General features: G+C 44.6%; 1 protein-coding gene across 9 annotated transcripts in view; it reads left to right on the top strand.

The window, feature by feature from the left end:
- Positions 1–20,877, top strand: part of cdc42bpab (CDC42 binding protein kinase alpha (DMPK-like) b) — a 70,682-nt gene that overhangs the window by 28,437 nt on the left and 21,368 nt on the right. For all 9 annotated transcript variants that reach the window (XM_026142325.1, XM_026142324.1, XM_026142329.1 and 6 more), the window contains 6 exons: positions 3,710–3,801; positions 7,602–7,685; positions 10,030–10,125; positions 10,506–10,654; positions 19,909–20,002; positions 20,625–20,825. In XM_026142325.1, coding sequence (XP_025998110.1) covers positions 3,710–3,801; positions 7,602–7,685; positions 10,030–10,125; positions 10,506–10,654; positions 19,909–20,002; positions 20,625–20,825 — 716 coding nt within the window. The remainder of the gene's footprint in view (positions 1–3,709; positions 3,802–7,601; positions 7,686–10,029; positions 10,126–10,505; positions 10,655–19,908; positions 20,003–20,624; positions 20,826–20,877) is intronic.

The raw sequence follows: 20,877 nt of genomic DNA, 5'->3' as shown, positions 1-20,877 counted from the left end.
GGCTCCTGGCTCACAGATGAAAGCCGTATCTCATGTGGCTGCTTCAGTGGAGCTCCTGAGTCAGCGTGCAGCTACTAATCAGTGTTTTCTCCTTCTCGGCTGGCGTGACTCTCTCCCCCTTACTCTACGGCCGGCCGCCATGTTAGCTTTTATTTGTAGAGTGCAGCCAGAATTGACTTTGGCTTTTTTGCTGTATTATATGTAATACAGTCCAAATAGGCCTCCGACTCTACCTCGTCGGGTCAACTTGGAGAAGGTAGAAGTGGTGAGGAAGCAAGGCGGGTGACGTGTGGGCTGCGAGGGATGGTGTGGTCATCCTAGCAGTTAGTCCGGTCAGTATGGCAGAGTAACGTAAGCTACACGTGGTGTCTGACATCAGGTTTCATTACACGACGCCCTCTGTGTCCACTGTGTTGAACCATAACTGCATCTATGGAAACTGGCGTGAAGAATTTCAGAACACATCGCTATTATTTTCAGAGATTATGTGATTGGTTTGATTTTTGTGCCATGAACAACTTTATTAGAGAGCTGGCTCGGCCCAAAATCTGATTCAACTTTTGGAGTTGATCAGGAAACGTATAGCATACAGGAAGCTTTGAAAGGCTGAGTTTTCCGTAGTGAGCTGGGACACTGCTGTCAAATCCCCCTGATGTCCTCAGGAAAATTTCACAAACGCATCTGGATTTGAGCTTTTATGGAGGTGAGTTTCAGTTGTGTGGTCTCAGAGAGTTTGCTGGGCGCGTGGACAGCTGATTCAACCATCAACATTTATGTTAGGATCCAGTTATAAACAGTTTATGCACGACAAACTGAATATGAAGGTTTTTTGTCTTTACAGTGTAAAAGCAGTTCTGGATCCTTCCGCTGTGTTTTCCCAGTAAAGAGAAAAACGTCGTGTCAAATGGATTTAATCGCCTGTCTAATTGTTTGCTGCTCAGGCTGTTTACCTTTGATACAGGAATTAAAATGAATTTATATTAGATTTCATAGCAAGATGTTATCGTAACCGTGGCAAACGTGCCACATCAGGTTAGAGGGTAAAATGGTGTTTGGCAGCTGAAACCACAGTTTGCTGCAAACAGCACGATTCCCATCAGCCCGGAGCCAAGTGATGGCGACTATAGAGTGGTGGCGAATAAAACAGTCACTGATTGGTGCGTGACACTCGTACAGGGCAAGATTAAAAATGTCACATAGCTGGACATCATATCTTAAATGAATCATATCGTATGAGCTCATTTCAATCACCGTTCACGTGAACTGCCTCAACCTTGGTTTGGATGTTCTCACATACCAGTGACTGCTGCTGCTCTGTGTGTACATACTCATGGAGCTCAGACGTTAGTTAGAAAATAATTAGAACATACAAAAGTTTCTATTGTTTCTTTATTCATTTCTATTTAGTTTGTTCTCAAGAAGTCACTTTAGGTCGAGCTGGTCTCCAGAGTGGAGATGCTTGTTCCAGTTCTTGTTTTCCACTGATTTGACCCTCAAACACGAGAACCTGCCAGTATGGTGATGGTCAAAATTAATGGTAAAATAAACTGGCTGAAACTGGTTTTCGAACCTACGTATGTTTTTATTTTGTTTTTTCTGGGGACATGTGACTTCAGTCAGTTGGTCGTGTGGTTTGCCGGAGCATCTCCTGAGGAAGTGGGATGCCACCGCCTGCCTGCTGCGAGCACACAAACACAGTGATGTCCAGGCTCTTTCTTTCAGTGTGGCACCTTTGGACACCGTGTAGCTGCACACATGTGGGATACGCAGACGTAGCTGTTGCTTGGATATGTTGTTTCTAGCCGCGTATCGAGTTCTTGGCTCTTTATTTGTGTTGGAGCTGGCTCTGTCAGGAGGTTAGATAACGCATGAAAAAGCGAAGCAAGTACGCACAAGAGCGCTTTGTGAGAAAGAACTATTCGGCTGTGTCGCAGCCTTGTTTGTCATCGTTTCTGCAGACTTGTCGCATTTCCCTGGCTGCTTTCTGAAAGCTGGTTCCTGACTCCAAATATATCACGGTTGGTCAACCACTACATTTCAGCTCAGTGCTTCTGGTCGACTTACGCTGCAGGAAAATTAATGATATGATTAAACATGTATTTCCCAGCCTCACGCAGTGTCACTGCCGGGTTGCTTGTGTGTTTTAGGTTTGTGGAAATGTGTGCCAAGACTACTCCGGCCCTCGCTTTCTCTCTGCCCTGCGGTCACAGCAGGCCAGCTGTCGGCGGAGTCGGGAGGAGTGTGAGGAAAACAGAGCTATGAGTGACCTGTTTGTTTTATATCGGCAGGCATTTCCCCGTCTCTCAGTGGGAGAAAGTCCTCTTTTCTTCCAACACTGGAGGTTCTGTAAAGTTACAGCAACCAGACAAGTTTAGCTTGATGATTAGTCTCTCTTCCTCCGACACAAGCCCGTTGTACATCAGATGGAGATTTGGTCTTTTGTTAACCAAGAGTGCGACTGTACGTAAACATCAAACGTGCGCTCGTGTTCGAATGCCTACTTGGATGTATGCTAGCCTCGCTAAATGTGGCTAATAAGACTGCTGAAGCCCTGTTGAGAAATAGGCATAAATAATTCTGATTGCAATCATATATCTATCAACTTTTTCAGAAAGCCGTCACTGAAACTAATATCCTGACCTTGGTGAACTTTCAGCTCGTCCAGGTTATCCTTGGCATGCTGAGATCATGTAAACCAGGAAGTGGTTGAATAGCCTTCCACAAATGAGGGAAACGCTGACTTTGTGAGCCTTAGATGGAATCTGTCTAGCTTTGTGAGAGGACGTCAGCAGCCCTCACAGATCCCTCGCAGCTCCCCCAACCAGAAACCTAACAATAGCCAGCTTCATCGTTCAGCCTATCTGGATCCGCTGTCATCTGCTGTAAAGACCAGGTGGTCACAAACACTTTAAAGTCCATTTAGAGGAACACGGGGCCTTATACGTGGGAATGTAGTGGCTGCTTCTTGTTATGACATAACGAACACAAATGTTTCCACCAGCGTGGGTCATTTCAGGCTCAAGTCTTTAGAGCTTCCAGCTTTGAGCGCCAAAGGTGATTAGTGATGTCATTCAGAAATGGAAAACCAGACTGGCCGCTCAGATTGTGATCACGGACTCTGAGCTTCGCCTAGATGCAGATTCGATTGGGTGGAGGTCTCGGGAGTTCTTCATCCAGTGTCCTCAATGTGGTGAAGGGACGTGGAGCTCTGGGCTCCTGCAGCACTTTCCTGCCTGCATCGAGCACCTCGGCGATGACGCCGTGATGACGCGGTGTGACGTCAGACCTTTGAGGTCGATCGGTGTTTTGCCATGATGTCACACACCTGTCCAGCCACGTTTGTTAGAAATGCTAAAGTGACACGTTGGTGCTGCTGATTGCTGTTACTTGTCACTCGTACAGCGTTTATATCGTGTCCTTATCTTGGTTTTCTTCTTTGTGTATCGTTTTCTTTACTGCACAATGACCATGAAACGTGGCTATAAAATGCTGACAGTCTCCATCATCCACATTTTTAGATTATGTTACGGTGTTATGAATGGCCAGCTGTTTATTTGCTGCTTCGAATGCCGTTTACTTGGAGGTTGACATCTGTACAGAGCAAAATTGAAAAGCTTGCACCAGAATGTTATCCATAGAAACTCTTCTGGTGTGTTTTTTGTTTTGTTTTTTAAATTTCTGACTTGACCGCTGTCTTCTTTCTCTCCAGCCAAACCCTTCACATCCAAAGTGAAGCAGATGCGCCTGCACAAGGAAGACTTTGAGATCCTTAAAGTGATTGGACGAGGAGCCTTTGGAGAGGTAACACCTTATTTTAATGTCACACTCAAACCTTTGCAGCAGGCACAGACCTGCAGATGGATTCTGTCCCTTTACCTGTAATGGGCTCTAATTGGTCACATGATCATTGTGTGAAATGTCCTCCCTGAGGCAGAGATGACGTGATTAACGGACAATATTTCTCTTGAACCCTTAATACCCGTGTTGTGCGAGCTGAGTGTTGTGGCGTTTCAACCTTGAATTCTTTCTGCTGCATTCCAACAGCAGCGCGTCGCATTGGTCCGCCACATGAGCATGACTCTACTTGCAGCACGAGCTGAGCTTGTTGAAGCTTCGCTCACACTGAACCTGTAAACAGAATGAAGTCGAGCTCAGAGGAGCCATCCACTGAGGGTTTATTTATTTCTTTTATGTGTGCCCGCAGGGAAGCTGAAATGCATTTGTCACTGGTTTCAGGTAATGATGTCAAAGCTGGGGAATGTTGAAGGGACAGATGACTGTTGGATAACGAAAGCTCGCATGGAAGCTGACAATGCTCAGACTTTCTTTTTCTACGAGAAGCTTTGATATGATCGTCGTAAGCCCTGCTCCAAGCTTGCAGACAATTCATATCTGGCATTGTTATCCAAAATCTGTTGAAACAAGCTGGGGAATTCCTTTGAAGACGCTCTGATACACGGAACGAGAGAGAAATGTCAGTCGGTGTGGACGTGGACGCTCCTGGCAGCACCAGCATCAGATGCGGGCGAGCTGCTGGTAGGAGTGCTGGTATGTGCAGTCACGTGACGCAGTGCGTCTGTGTTTCGGGCTTCGGTGATGTTGCCTGACTCCTGAACGGAGCTACCTCGTGGTAACTCTCCAGCGGCCTTTTCACTAAACCACAGGTGTTTTTACGGGTGTAGCGTGGCAGAAAAATAAAATTAGCTCGGGAGACATCGTGATTGTCCCGTGGCTCTACTATTTAATCGGCTCATAAAAATATACCTTATTTCATCAAACTGTGACCAGGTGCTTTATTTGTGTCAACTGGAGAAGGAAACAAGCCTTTCATTTGAAGCTGGCTTCTATTTCCACTGCCCCGGGTCAAGAGTAGCTGTGACGATAAAGGGAGCTGCAAAACTCGTTAACTCTTCCCCGCTCGCACGTCTGCTAGTGACCTTGTTTCTCTTTTCTGAGCTGAGCAGTTTCAGGCTTCAAGAACAAAATGACTGGGTGTGCACCAGAGGTTAGTGAGGGTGATCAGGTCACATCATTAGTGATATATACTGACTGGTGAAATGGTCTGTTGTGCTGAAGAGTATAAAAGCAGTGCTGTTGATTAGCCGGTCAATCTGTTCCTATGATCACGAGCGTAGTGACCAGATGAACCGGGTTGTGGAAAACTGAATGTCCTTCAGAGGAAGCAGGGAAAATAGTGGAATCTGTCCATACAGTTGTTGCATGTCTTTAGGAGCCGTCTTTAGACTCATTCACAAATAAAAATCTATTTAAAATGCTGCCTTCTTTTAAGCGTGCCGCCTTCTCAAACACACACACAGTGCCAGCTTGGCTCGGTCATACTGCTACCCTCTGTGTGCCTTGCAGGTTGAATGCATTAAGCATTATTCTTTGCATTTTCTCAGAAAAGCGGGGTGACCCAAAACGTAACTGTCATTGTGCGTTAATAATATACGACTGATTAGTTTAACTGACTAGTATTTCCAGTTGGGGCCCCAACGTTCAAACACCTCGCTGGCTAACCGTTAACATCCCTGATGTCAATAAACCCATTTCAGGCCTCAGCACGGCGTCGTGTTCTCCACATTTCCCTCATGAATAAAAGCTCACCTGGTCAGTTGTGGTGGACACGCCCCCTCCTGCCTGTTAAACCTGTGGAGCTAAACGCTGTGGTGACTCCTGTGAACGAGGCTAATCGACACCTGTTAGTAATGCTAATAACTAATATCAACGATGGATTACACTGGATCTACTTTTTTGTGTGTGTGCCGTAAGCAGCTGTAAAAATGATGGCTCATAATCACGACTACGCTCCAGGTCAGATATAACTGGTTATGATTTTGAGCCATCTTTTTTTATGTTAAGCACAGAGTGGTAAGGAGATGTGGTAGCAGACACAGGAAGCAGAGTAAAGTTAGCAGAGAGTCGGTCTGGAGAACACGCAGGATGTTTTGATTTCATCCTCCCGTTGTCAGCAGCAGAGAGAGATGGCGCAGATACGTGACGCCGTGGAGTTTGCCTGATGAATGGACCAGTTTGTACTGGCCTGTTGCCTGTGAGGATGCTCCCATTAGGGACTGGGGTGCGTCGTCTTTAGCACAAAGGGCCAAGAGCTGCTCCGTCTGGTGTAGTTAGTGCCTGAGATGAGGGTGGAAGAGCTCGTTCACTCTAAACGCCATGTCTTCCTTGCTGGCTGCCAGTCAGTGCTATACATTTCTGAACTGCTTGTCACACTGAGTCACCAGTCAGCAGCCCGCATGCTTGTAAACACAACCTCGGTTGTTATTTCGCCAAAGTTTCACTAGTAATTTACTCTGTGGAGTAATGCAGTTAGCCCCTCTGGTCGGGTCCTTACTGATAAACTAACGGGGGGAGTGGAGTCATAAACGCAGGGCAGGGAGGACACGATGGAGAAGAGAACAGGAAGCAGAGATGGAGGAAAGGACAAAAACAGCTAGACGTTGCCAGAAAAGTGCGCTCGCCCTGTCCTCCTGCAGTCCCCTCCTCTGGTGAGGGCTCACTCGGGGAAATCCAAACACTGCAGGAATGTTGTCATTGTATTGCATTAGTAGCATTAATTTAATAGACTGCAGACCCCTCTGCTGCACAGACTGACTTTGTTTGTTTCACTGTTTTTCTGCATCTTTGTCTCGGCCTGTATTTCTTCTGCTTTTATAACGTCCTTGTGCTTTTTCTACATTTAGGCTTATTTCAGTGTGGACTCAGTTTTTAGTTTTGAATTTGGTCAACGAGGCCAAAGCAAATTTTCTTTTTTCCTTTTGTGGGCCAGTAAAGTAGGAGACAAAGGAGGAGAGAAATTAGCAGGGACATAAATTTGCATGAACATGTGTTTTGGCTGTGAGCTCGCAGCACAGCTGCCTGCGCAGCTCCTTTTTTGGCAAAACGTAAAGGCCGGGGCAAGTTTGTCAGAGCAGTGTGTCGCAATCATCACTCGGGAAAGTTGGCCTGTGAGAAGCTGCGAAGCTGAGATTTATTTACTTTACAGTTGTTAACCCGGCTCTGCATGATGCAGTATCACATCAGTGCACTTAACAGCTGATGAGACAATTTTTTTCATTTTTTGATCATAGAAAAATTCAAGCGTCCAGCTGTGCAAGTCTGTGGTCCACACGGTGTCTCCGAGAAGGAAGTGACCGTAATGTCTGCGGTCACTTCCTGCGCCCTCCCCCCACGCTGCTGGTTCTTCTGCCGCACCTTCAATGCTTTATTTTCCCTTCCTGGCCCATATTGGATCTATTTTCGTTTTAATCCAGTGTTGCATGATTATCCCTTCCTGTGCTTCCTCTTTTTTCTTTGACCTCAGTCTCCATACTCACGGACTCTGATCTAGATCATTTAAAGTAATTAGATTACATTTTTCCTTAACGTCTGAACTGTTTATTCACATCTGTGTGATTGTTGTTTTGTGCATCTGTGTTAGTATGATCACTTAAAGGATCCTTGTGCATCCACAGCCTGCTCTTTTCTTGTTGCCTTGAGGCTCAGATAATAACTGGATGGATCTTTGTAATTCGTCGTCAGCCTCGCCGTCACACCAAGTATTAAATTCACTCTCATAACGGCTTTCTTTTGTCTTTTTGCAGGTTGCAGTGGTAAAAGTGAAAAACACTGACAAAGTTTTTGCAATGAAGATTCTCAACAAGTGGGAGATGCTGAAGCGAGCAGAGGTGAGTATCTTTGGTTACTGCAAAGTTTATATACACACAATATTAATAAATATTGATCACTCATTTAAAAAACAAAGTGCCTGTCTGAGCACAGAACAGGCCTTCACTTGCAGGTTCTTGCAGAGCTGCTTGTTGCATGTTTTTCTCATCGACCTCTCCCGACAGTCTCGCATTCTTGTCGGTCCCCTGGGTCTTCAGTCTACATGCCTCAAACGTCACAAACCAAACGTGTGTGCGCACAAACGCCTGGATGTAGGAGAGGACATAAAGCCACACACAGACATGCATGACGAGCATGCTGTCGTCGTGAACACGAGCCTGATTTTATTTCAGGTTTTTAACTTTGAAGGCGGCCGGAACAGTTTCGGTTTCTGTTTTAGTCAGACTGCTGAGATTGAAAGATCACGGAGAGGTCGGGTGTGTGTAAAACATGAAAATGTTTTTATTTCTGTAGATGTGTGGAGCTTTTTATAAGAAACCAAAGCATTTGTGCAGATTTGGCTGCTGATATTGTAGGTGGGCAGGATGGATTAGGCTTAAGAAATCAGGTTATTTCCTAAATAACTGAACCTCCACATGTCATCAGATGGATTTATGTCCAGACAACCTGATGCCTGATGGAGCCTCCTCCACCTGCATCGTACAGTAGTGACGCCTACTTTTTGTAACCCTACATTCCAGTGTTCAGTGAGCTAAGTGGAGGCGAGCAGTCTTATCATATTTTTCTTAAATTTTAAATTTGGGCTTTATTCAGCTACTCGAGTCCAACACTGCCAGCGTTCCCTGAAGCAAACGAAAGGGGCTGATTTCATGTGTTTAGCAGCAGCTCGGGGAGATTTTACACCAGCCCTGTAAGAATGATCGAGAGGCCAAAGGCGAGTTGCTAACATGCTCTCAGCTTTAAGCACACACTTGTATAGAAGATTGGGACCTTTGACCTCACGTAGTTTCCAGTACGTGTGACTAGAGCAGGGCGATATGGCCAAAAATATTTATCACGATATATATTTGAAAATTTGCGATAACGATATAACTGACGATATAATTGATGCGAGACAAAATACAACTCCACAACATTACTAGTGCAAAAAGACAACCTTCCATTTATTTTCACTTAAACAAGAAGCTGGTTTTTATGTACATTAAAGCTTAATAAAAATGTAACAGTGCAAATGCAAATTCCTTGCTGAAAGTTTAACCAAAAGGCATTTCCAGTAGAAATGGGCTGACATATCCTGAGCATAACCATGTATAATATCCACTGAAGTTAAAAAGAGGTGCTTTGCAACATTAAACTGCAGTGTGCAGTACGTATTTTTCGGACCATAAGGTGCACGGGATTATAAGGCACATTAAGTGAAACAAAGCAGTCAGATAAATCAAACTTTATTAAACTCATTCTTCTTGCTTCCTCCACTTCTGTACCATTGATTCATTAATGTTGAATTCTCTGGCAGCTGCTCTATTCCCATGTTGTTGCAGTATATTAATGACTAACCTCGTATTGTGGATGGATTAGCTCAGTTGTTCTCCTGACTGAAGTTTGGTCCGTTTACAGCATCCTGCCATGCGATTGCATTTGTCTCTAACCATGAAGAACCTTAACGTTAACTTTTATAAGTGGAAAAGTGTTAGTGTTCGTCCTCCAGCTTCACTGTTTATGTTATGCTAACATAGCTGTGTCGCTAGCGATCACGTAGCACATCATTATATAGCAGCTAGCCCAACTTCAGTAACCCTACAAACGTCACTGCTGTTTAGTTTTCTGTCTTCATTTATGTTGGAAGTGATAGCAGAGCTGTACGTTTGATTTTTTGCAGAAATCTCTCAGTCAGAACATGCTATATCATGCTTAGGTAACTAGCGAGCTAACTTCCACTAGCTTCCTGCTAACTTCTAACTCCGTTAAATGTAATAACTTTTGTTTTCATGGATGCCTGGAAGTTAAACTTTATAGTTACACCTGGTAAAGCAGCAATGCTGATCGTTTTATTAAAGATGAAAGAATTTAGACAGTTTTTAACTCTCAGTGATGCTGCAGTGTTCGTTTGACCTGAAGCATACGGAGTTTAGGACCCAGATTACTCCCAGATTTAAGAGCATCTTAGTCCGACAAATATGACAATAACAACGGCCGCTTGCATGTTCTGCAAAAAAATGTGCTTTGTTGTGTATCTGACGGACAAACACCAAACCAGTTCCACATCACTGACGTTTTACTCCCATTCTATCGCGATATTTCATTTTCCTATCGTTGCCTAACATTATACCGGTATTACCGTGAACGGTATAATATGGCCCAGCCCTACGTGTGACATTCATGGTTTGTTGCATCTCTTGCCAGACGGCATGTTTCCGGGAGGAGCGGGATGTGTTGGTGAATGGGGACTGCCAGTGGATCACCACCCTGCACTACGCCTTCCAGGATGACAATAATCTGGTACGTCTGTATATGTCTGTGTTAGATGAGGTAACGTCCCTTAATAAGATTAACCTGACTTCTCTCCACGACCCTGAGTTCAAATGCCACAACTGTCATTCCATTTCCCACATTCTCAAAGCAAATGTTTTATCCCGAACACTCCCCAAGTCTTAAAAATATACACGACTGCCGCTCTGACCAGTTATTTTTAAATGGACCTGTAAAAGTGACATCATTTAGGTGTTTTCCCTCTTTGTGAAAGAAGAGATGGACGACTGTAGATTCATTTCTTGCAGCTTTGTTCTTGTTGTTCCAAAAAAGGCTGCTCTTTATTAGTTTGCCTCTAAGCAGTGCTGCACAGTTTCTGCTGTCTGACACGTTGGCGTCTGTCTCTGTAGTACCTGGTGATGGACTACTATGTGGGCGGTGACCTGCTGACTCTGCTCAGCAAGTTTGAGGACCGGCTGCCGGAGGAGATGGCCAAGTTCTACCTGGCTGAGATGGTGCTGGCCATCGACTCGGTTCATCAGCTACACTATGTCCACAGGTGAGAGGAAAGGTGTTTTGGCACATTACGAAATCAATATGTGTGCGTCTGTAGTAGGGCTGTGCAATATGACCAAAATCTCAGGTCTCGATATCAGACGTCTATCGTCTGATAACGATATAAATCACAAAAATGTAACTTTTTCTGTAAATTCTGTGAATCTCGACTTGCGTGAAGTGTTTCCAGCTGCGCGTCCTTTACCTGGAGTCGAGTGTTTTAACGATGCATGAAACGACACATTTATTTTGAAAAGTCTCAACAGGATCTTGAGCTTTATTGTGAAAGGTTTATATGGAAAATAAACAAGAGGACACGCGATGGTTTTAGGCAAGGCAAGTTTATTTGTATAGCACAATTCAACAAGAAGGTGATTCAAAGTGCTTCACAGAGACATTAGAAACACAAACAAATAAAAAGCAGGATTTAAAATTGATTCAAACAAAACAGTAGATAAAATCAAAACAGTAGATAAAATCAGAACAGATAAAATCAGAACAGTAGATAAAATCAGTAGTTAAATGTAAGTTTTGAAATTTAAGCTTAAAGTGTGGATTTGGTGCTTTATTCAAATGCAGCTGAGAACAAGTGAGTCTTCAACCTGGATTTAAATAAACTGAGTGTTTCAGCTGATCTGAGGCTTTCTGGGAGTTTGTTCCAGATATAAGGAGCATAAAAGCTGAATGCAGCTTCTCCGTGTCTGGTTCTGACTCTGGGAACTGATAAAAGACCGGATCCAGATGACCTGAGGGATCTGGAAGGTTCATACTGGGTCAGGAGGTCACTGAGGAGGTTACCATCGTTGTTGCTAATGAGACGCATAAAAACAGGCACTTGTCCGTCCGTAGTGTGGTTATATTAAATATAAGAGATAACTTTAAGAAATGAATATAGCCACTACTGTGACATCAAAACCATGAACAAATATTGCTGTAAACGGTTTATTCTGCGACACCATGAAACAAACGATAGCGTAAAATGAAACGATGAACATTTTTATATCGTCATCAGATATATATCGTTATATCGAGCAGCCCTAATCTGTAATTATATTTGGGCAGGATCAGTCCTGCAAGAAGTCCTGATGATGGACGCATCATTCGTGCTGTGTGAGGATTTACTTTGCTCAATGAAAATGAATAAAAGCAAAACAGCAAAAAAAGCAAATATTTCATTCTTGATGTTTGATGTCAGGTTTGTGTGTGTCAGAGCTTTAGAAAATAAAAGGGGCGGCGATGTTGAAGGTAGATGAGCTAAAGTTTCAGACAGACACCAAGGCCCAGTGAAGGATGAATATTAGAATAGATTAGAATAGAATTCAACTTTATTGTCATTGCACATGCACAGGTACAGGGCAACGAAATGCAGTTTGCATCCATCCAGAAGTGCTTTAGTGATATAGATATATTACAATATATATTAGCAATAGTATAGATATGTGAGTATATTACAGAAATGGGTCTATTATGGTATGTTATAATGTACACGGTATGAAGTATGTTGTGAATATTCTATAACTATAAGTATGTACAGGATATGAACAGGATATAAATATGAAAAACTATACAGAATATGAAATAAATAACTTTACAGAATCTATACAGTAGTGCAGTTAAGATAAGTGAGATATGTGGATAATTTCTACAGAGGCTATATAAAGTGCTATTAATATATATATATAATATATATTATATATATAATATACGCAGCTGAAAATGGCGCAATAGCTCCACGTTGAGTAATCGCTCATCACTGTGGGAAGCTGTGATTGCAGTTACTTTAAAGAAGGTCACAGCTTGCACAATATCTAAACGTCACAATGAAAATGCTGCACACGAGGCTATTAATATAACACACAAGCAGCAGACAACAGAACAAACAGATTGCATCTGCAAAAGTTTAAATTGGACTGGGAGAGCAGTGCAGTTGAACCTGTTTACATCCACATGTCAAACATTTTCAGCTATAAAGGGCTTGATCTGGTGACGCTCCTTTGTCTTACAAATATACACGGCTGCCCCTCTGACCATTTATTTTTAAAGGAACCATTAAAGGTACATAATTTGGGTGTTTTCCCTCTTTGTGAAAGGAGATGGACAGTTGTAGATTAGTATCTGGCAACAAAGCAGGCCAGTGTAATCTGTGCTCAGCACCAAACGACAGAGGTTTGTTTTAAAAAGAGCCGTTAAAAAGCGCAGTTTGCCTCAAGAGTTGCTCAAAATACAAAGGTTGAAGGACCCTTTTTACTCTAATAGCAGCTGTAGCTAGCACCCAGAGCAGGGGTGGGCAACTCCAGGTCTCGAGGGCCGGTGTTAGATCTCACCCTGAATCACATGATGAGTTCATTACCAGGAATCTGGAGAACCTCAAGACCAGTTGAGGTCATTTAGCCATTTAAATCAGCTGACACGTCTAAAACCTGCGGGACACCGGCCCTCGAGGCCTGGAGTTGGACAGCCCTGGCTTAGAGCAATGTTACAACGTTTGGCTGCGGTGCAGTGTAGCTTACATGGGACATACATGACCCGACCTCGTCTGGTAGTGCAGCGTCTTTAGCTGTCATATCATTTCAAGTTGGAGACACTTTCCTCTCACTCATTTCAAAGACTTAAGAATAAACCACCTAAAAGCACATTGTTTAGAGGGCACAGCACGAGAAAGCATTCTTCTCTCTGAAGTAGGTGCCAAAAGAACTTTCCAGCCAATAGGAGGATGCCCTCGGGAGCAGGAGATACAGTTCTTCCAGACAGGAAGCAGTCACATTGGCATGTTAACATAATTACAGTGTCGCTTTCGCCAGGGGGCTCGTCACAGCAGTTTAGTTTAGGGAGCAAGGGAGTGATGGATAGACTGGGAAAGATGAGAGATGGATGTAGAAGGCAGAGTCACGCCGTTCGGTATTTTGGGTGTGCCCCCAGTTTGTCAGATCTCTAATACACCACAGCAAACACAGACACACTCTGGGAGATGGCAGTGCACTTATGGAGACATGTATGTACACATTTCTGAGGATGAAAGCTAGCGAGTCTGTTCGAGGAGACAAGAGTGCCGAGCCACTAATTGCACAGTGCTATCGGGGGGGGGGGCAGCAGTGGATGGAAAAGGGACGGGGGAGGAGGGGACGGCACTGTTTCTCTTCTAGTCCCCTCGTGGACTGGTTGGGACAATAATGATGGGGTATGGGAGGTGTGTGGGTGGGGGCGTGGTGTGTGTGCGTACCAACCCCCCCAGCTCCTCCTCCTGCTCTGCCTTCCACAGAGTCTCCGGGGAGATCTTTGCTTTGTAGAGAGTGGGGACAGCCAGACAGGTCCCCAGAGGAGGGTGTGTCCTGCTGAGCAGTCCCATCTGATGGGCTGTGTGTTTGTGCGCACACACATCAGGGTGTGTTTGTCCTGCTGACCATCTGCATGTGCCACTTTGGTTTGTTTCCTTTTCCTATATGTAAGTTTAGGGCCGTGTATTAACGTGTCATTTAAAGGATTACACGCCTGTTTTTAAAGTCCACCCTCTGTTCATGACTCTGGCTTCATTATGTGTTTAGTGCAACTGAAACACTGTTAGGAAATGTAAGTGGGCAGACTGTCGCTCTGCGCCGTCTTCATCTCCTCACGTTTTCTCTGTGATGCCGTTTTCTGCTGGGAGAATTTGAGGTCCCGCTCCAAATCTCAAGTGACCCATTATCGGGTCTGCACCAAGACCCCAGGTGCAGAGGCCATAAAGGGGCCTGTTGTGTTTACCACTGATGCTCCTATTAAACAAAGTTTCAAGGACAAATAGAGTAAAATAATATAGTGGTGTTATCCACAGCTCACTGACCTCTGACCTTGTTGAAAACCCATGAGTGTTTCTGTCGCGATGACAGGTGATGCCATCAGTTTTCATGCATTGTGACTCACTCTGCAATCCACAAATATTCACGCTGAACAAGGCTTATGACTCGCACTGATAAAGTTGGAGCATACCGAAATGAAAAACAAAGAGTGGATTATGAGATGTTTGGTGCGTTCTAGTTTACATCAGTTTTATTTTGTAGTTTGCAGGATTAAAAATACAACACTGAACACAATCCTTATATAAATTATTCGCACAGCTAACATTATTAGCGTACAGCATTTTAGTCTACGCTTTAATATTCTGCTCGAGTGTTATGCTGAAAGCGTCACTGCTTTAAAAAGAATATTTGCAGCCTTGTTGACACTAATGTAGTTAAAAAGAGCCGACATGAAAGGGACGGAGCGCAAAGAGCCTCGAGGTCGACCTTCTGTCCCCTTCAGCCGAGTCCCACGAGGGACAGCGTGTGGAAGTCAGATGCAAAAGAAGACAATTTATTCAGTGGTCAGTGATCTGTGCCTCCCAGAGGGCCTGGACAAATGTTTCAGTAGCTCAGCATGGCTTTGTGCTGCCGAGCACCACATCTGTCTGCCTCGCACACTGTGTGTGTGTGTGTGTGTGTGTGTGTGTGTGTTGCCAGGTTGATTGCAGCCTTTAATGTGTTTTACTATTGATGAGGGCCCTGCATTTCTCACTGAGGGCTCCATGAGAACAGAGCTCTCTTATAAACACTTTCTAATAAGTTACAAGTAGCTTCCTTCACATTGTTGCACATGGTGGACGTCTTGCATGGAGCTGCTGAATTTCAGAACACTTCATTGATCCCTGGAGGAAATTATGTAAACAATTTGATGGAAGTGACGATTATGAGAATATTTTCAGTACATTTACAGCAGGAAGGGTGTGTGTGTGCGCTCGTGTGTGTGTGTGCGCTCGTGTGTGTGTGTGCGCTCGTGTGTGTGTGTGCGCTCGTGTGTGTGTGTGCGCTCGTGTGTGTGTGTGCGCTCGTGTGTGTGCGCGCGCTCGTGTGTGTGCGCGCGCTCGTGTGTGTGCGCGCGCTCGTGTGTGTGCGCGCGCTCGTGTGTGTGCGCGCGCTCGTGTGTGTGCGCGCGCTCGTGTGTGCGCTCGTGTGTGTGTGTGTGCGCTCGCTCGTGTGTGTGTGCGCTCGCTCGTGTGTGTGTGCGCTCGTGTGTGTGTGTGTGCGCTCGTGTGTGTGTGTGTGCGCTCGTGTGTGTGTGTGCGCTCGTGTGTGTGTGTGCGCTCGTGTGTGTGTGTGCGCTCGTGTGTGTGTGTGTGTGCGCGCTCGTGTGTGTGTGTGTGTGCGCGCTCGTGTGTGTGTGTGTGCGCGCTCGTGTGTGTGTGTGTGCGCGCTCGTGTGTGTGTGTGTGCGCGTGTGTGTGCGGTCGTGTGTGTGTGTGCGCGCTCGTGTGTGTGTGTGTGCGCGCGCTTGTGTGTGTGTGCGCGCTCGTGTGTGTGTGTGTGTGTGTGTGTGTCAGGATCATATGACAATAGGTAAGTAGGTAAAGCAGCAGCCCTGCAGTGTGTGGGAACCTTTGATTCTCCTCCTTTGTTGGCAGTGTCATGTGATGCCAGAAGTCACAAAGACAGCAGTTCTTTGAACCGGTGGCTAACAATGCTTGGCTGGAGCCATGTGGACATGTCTTGTCCTTGCAGTCTACAGAGCTGGTGCAGGCCACATTGTGTGTATGTATGGGGGTGTGTATTACGAGGTGGCGTCCAGATGGCCCTCACAGATGGATTCTGTGGCTTTAAAAGAGATTACCTTGCTCTATTCCCGTCTCGGCGCTTCTCCTTAAGACCTCAGGAGCCCAGTGACACAGTAGCCCAATTAGCTGTGCTAACCTGCCTAGCATTAGCCTAGTGTTAATGGTCCCTGTGGTTTGTCCATGAGTGGACATTCAAGTAAGCACGTTATTGTTAGGCTGTGTGTGTGTGTGTGTGTGTGTGTGTGTGTGTGTGTGTGTGTGTTCTGAGAGCTGGTGCCTTAATCAGAAAACTCAAAGAGAGACTAAATCTCCAAGGGGGGGGGGGCAGTGGTTCCTTAAGGAGAGAGAGAAGTGGGTAAATGTAGCTTCGATTAGCAGCTGAATCCACCGTTCCTCACCCCACCATGACACTTTGTCTGCCACGCAAATACATTTGTACACATTTGCACACAGGCACAGCACGACGGGTCAAACCATGCTGTCTGCTCTCTGGCAGAACAGAAATCGCTGAAGCAGATTAGGGCCTTCGAGCAGCTGAAACACCTGCGCATGTATGAAGCACGCACACACTCCTCCCTACAGAGCCATGTGCGAGCAGTCTGGTCCGATACTTGTAGGTTCATGATTTGTCAGGTCTACACAGTGTGAGAGTCCCACTCGGGTGATCACTGGTTACCAAGTTAAGTAGACAATTATACTTTAATGAAGCTCAAAACTGCTGCTTAGTTATTTCAGATAATGATGATTATATTTTGGGGCTTCATTTCATGTTCGTCTTACAAAACCCAAATGCTGATAGTTGAGAATAAAAGTATTAGGATATTCATTTCTATAATATCCTAACATCATCATCTTCTATGATGATGATGATGCTGCTGTGGGGAACAGACATACAGTGGTTTGCAAAAGTATTCGGCCCCTTGAACTTTCCCACACTTTGTCACATTACCACAAACATGAGTCAGTTTTTTGGACTTCCAGGTGAAAGACGGTTGTTTATTTGTACAAATGTTTGAATCATGTATGATTGTCGTTCCACTTCTCATGTGTGCACCACTTTGTGTTGGTCTTTCACCTGGAATTACAATAACATTGATTCATGTTTGTGGCTGTAATGTGCAAGACAAGATAGCCACTAATAATGTAAGCCAACCCTTATATTATTCTCCCTATAATTAATTATATAGAAAAGTCAAAGTGCTGTATTTTTTCAGCATCATGCTCAGGTTTGTTGTTCCCTCAGTTTCAGTTTGTTCGAGTTCAGGTGAGGTCCATAGCAGTGATGCTCGTTGTTGTCCAAGATAAATCTTTGCAGGCGTAACAATGCTGTCTGAGAGATCGTGATGGTGTTTATGCTCTTCGATAGTCTGACTTTGGGTTCTTGTCAGTTGCTTGTGGTGTTTCTGCCTGCAAAGCTCATGTTATTCCACACTTGGGTAGCCTATGTGGTTTTGTTCCAGAAATGTACAGGATCCACTTTGGAAAACGATGTCCAATCTGGAACTCATCTGTGAGCGTGCAGGCTCTGCAAAGAGAGAAGCCTCGCTAAGCCTCGCAGCGAGCTGTAGCCCAACTTTATGTGTCTGTACCAGTCACACGTGTGCAGATATTCCTTTAATGCACAGTTTTATAGGTTGGTGATTTAGTGTCGTCTCTGAAGACGAGAGCTAGCTAGACCTCCCCCGCCCCCCTGCTCCATAAGATGGGACCATTAACACTTCTGGAAAATGACAGAGGCTTCACATGTGGCTTTAAAGAAACCTCTCGCTGAAGATGGAAGCATCAAAGAGCCGTGTCTTTGAGTACTTAAAGAGAATTTAAGAAAGACCATTGAAGAGGAACTCGTAGGTTTTCATTCTGCCCTGAAGTTTTTATCTGAAAACAAATGATGGTTTTACAAAGTCGTTACCTGCTGGCTGCTGTTTTATCAGCTGACCTGGACTTTCTGTCATCCAAGTGTTTTATTGGATGCAGCTTTTGCTTCTTTATGTGTGTTCGCTTTTCTCCATTTGATTTTAAAGTGATATTTGGAGCCACAGATATTAGGAAGCAACACTGACTGATGAGGAGCTAAAGCAGGCTGTGCTTTTTAATTTACACATGCTCTCATTCCTCTTCTCATTAGTGTCAGTGTTGCCCGTGTTTGTGTTTGAGCGAGCGTGGGGGTGTGTGCTTGTTTTGGACATTCGATTTATTTTAAGCAGAGCCGCGCTCGCCTCACTGCACAGAAATAGCTCAGTTCTGTAACCTGTTACATCAAGTGTGTCAGTGGCTGCAGAGTTTATCATCTTTCACTCACCTTTGCATTTGTGCGTTGCTGCCTATAAGGTCCCACGTGTTGCTTTGGACACTCGTTAAAGAGGTTTTTATGTGGCCTGTAGGCTGTGTGTACTCAGGCGTGTCAGGGCTCAGTGTGCTGATAAGAGACTCCAGGGGAAATCACCCGAATGGTCAGACGAGGACAGACTATTTTTACCCATAATGGTGGCTCCAGTTACGCCTCTGTTTCATACCAGTCCGAGCCGGCATCTTTGGGGTTGTTTAGTATGTATTCTGACTATTACGCTCCTGAATGCAACCTCCACACTCAGTTACCCATGTGGGTGCTCTCTGTGGACGCAGGTCTACGCTAGACCAGCTGAGCACCTGTTTAACACTGTGACACGAGCTCGGTCCTGTGCCTGGAAACACTCTGAACACTCAGGATTTTATATGGATGCACAGCACAGAACATATTCATGCATCTACTATGCATTTCTTCATAGTTGGTTCTGTAAGTACATTTTTTTCATTTATTGACGCAGGCGTGCGATCTGCTTTAAGATGAAATTAATACAGTGTATTTTACTTCAAGATTCAACAAACCATTTTTAATTAGATGCCTTACAAAACAGTCTGGGTCACTAAATTTATGGAGTTTGATGTAATTTAGTGCCGTCTGTTCATCTGTGTGGTGCTGGTCTTCAGCTTCATGAGGTGCTGCGTGTTGTCTCTGAAACAAATGCTTAAAATAAAAGATATTCTTAAAGCTTTCTCAGCTTATTCACATTATTGAGTGCAAACAATAAAATGGATAATTATTCAAATGACCCCTACTGGTCATTTAGTTTTAAAAGACTTGAATTGGCAGATGAAACGGTGTCTCGAGTCCAGCCAGCGCATCTGTGACGTCAACGCGTCATCAGCAGTAGTAACGCAGAACAGCCGCTCTGCTCGGCTCGTGCACATCAGAGCAAAAAGGATGAGGGAGTGTGTTTGTGTGCTGCATACTTCCTAACTGTGTGTGTGTGTGTGTGTGTACGTACTTCGGGTACAGCTAATTCCCACAAGTCCAACTATTTTCAATGTTTATTTTTTCTTTTGCTCAATTTAAAGTTGTCACGCTGCTGATGAATGGGGACTGAGGCAAATTACACTTAACTGAATCACAAATGTATCTGAATTATACACGTTCTTTAAAAGCAAGCTGAGACAGTGAAATTTCCCCAAGTTATGTAACGTAATTTGATGATAATTGATGGGGTATGAGATCAGGCTTGTGTGTTTTGGACAGGCCATGTGTAGGTATTGTTTTATTTGGCAGAGTGTCCCATTTTCTTCATCATCTTTATTCTTCTGAGGAATCGCTCACTCAGTTTGTCTTTTCCCCCCTTTTCCCTCTTCTATCCTCCCTCCATCCTCACTTCCTCCTCTTTTCAGGGACATCAAGCCCGACAATATTCTGCTGGATATGAACGGCCACATCCGCCTGGCTGACTTTGGCTCCTGCCTCAAACTCATGGAGGATGGGACGGTAGGTTTTTACCACACTGCTGCTGATGCCTCGTTTGGGCCAAAGCAAACATACCAGAGCTTTTCTGACCTCCTTGTCAACCCCGGGGGTCTCCCAGGAGGAGAGTGCGGTTCAGCTGCTTGGCTGAGCCTGCAGTTTGTGATTCAGACCATTCTCCGAGCCCCATCCCAAAGACAAGAACGGGATGAAATAGATGATCAAAGAAAATCTCAGAGGGATGATAAGGACTGTTTGAAAAGGAAAAACCAGTCTACAAATAGATTCAATGTAGGGATGTATTTCTCAGGTGTTTTGTGCATTAAAGCAGCTCTTTGAATAAGAAGCAGATACAGAGAAAACAGCCCAAATGTTTAGTGTTACTCTGTAACTATTCAAACGTGATCTACAATGTAATGTTCTCCCAGTTACGGTCCTATTATAATGCAGGCTCACTGAAAGTGAAGTCACTGGAGTTCTGTAGATGTAAACAAACGCTGCCTTCCTGCCGTGGTGGAATTTATCTCACGTGTTACAGAATTTCACCTTTAATTCGTCGTCATCACTGCTGTTGCTGACTTTACACGCACAAACCTTTGTCACCTCTTAATTTCTTTGATATACTTTGTCTTAAATTCTCTGCTAGGTTCAGTCATCTGTGGCTGTGGGAACCCCAGACTACATCTCTCCAGAAATCCTCCAGGCTATGGAGGATGGGAAAGGCAAATATGGGCCAGAGTGTGACTGGTGGTCCCTGGGGGTCTGCATGTATGAAATGCTGTACGGCGAGACTCCTTTCTATGCAGAATCCTTGGTGGAAACCTACGGGAAGATCATGAACCACAAGGTGAGCTGACGAAATTAAAAGGTGTAACGGTAAAACGCTCGCCTGAAATTTG

The sequence above is a fragment of the Astatotilapia calliptera genome, chromosome 15 (assembly GCF_900246225.1).
Source record: "Astatotilapia calliptera chromosome 15, fAstCal1.2, whole genome shotgun sequence".
In the NCBI taxonomy this organism is placed as follows: domain Eukaryota; kingdom Metazoa; phylum Chordata; class Actinopteri; order Cichliformes; family Cichlidae; genus Astatotilapia; species Astatotilapia calliptera.
The sequence above is the reverse complement of the archived record's forward strand: the minus strand, read 5'-3'. Positions and strand labels throughout refer to the sequence as shown.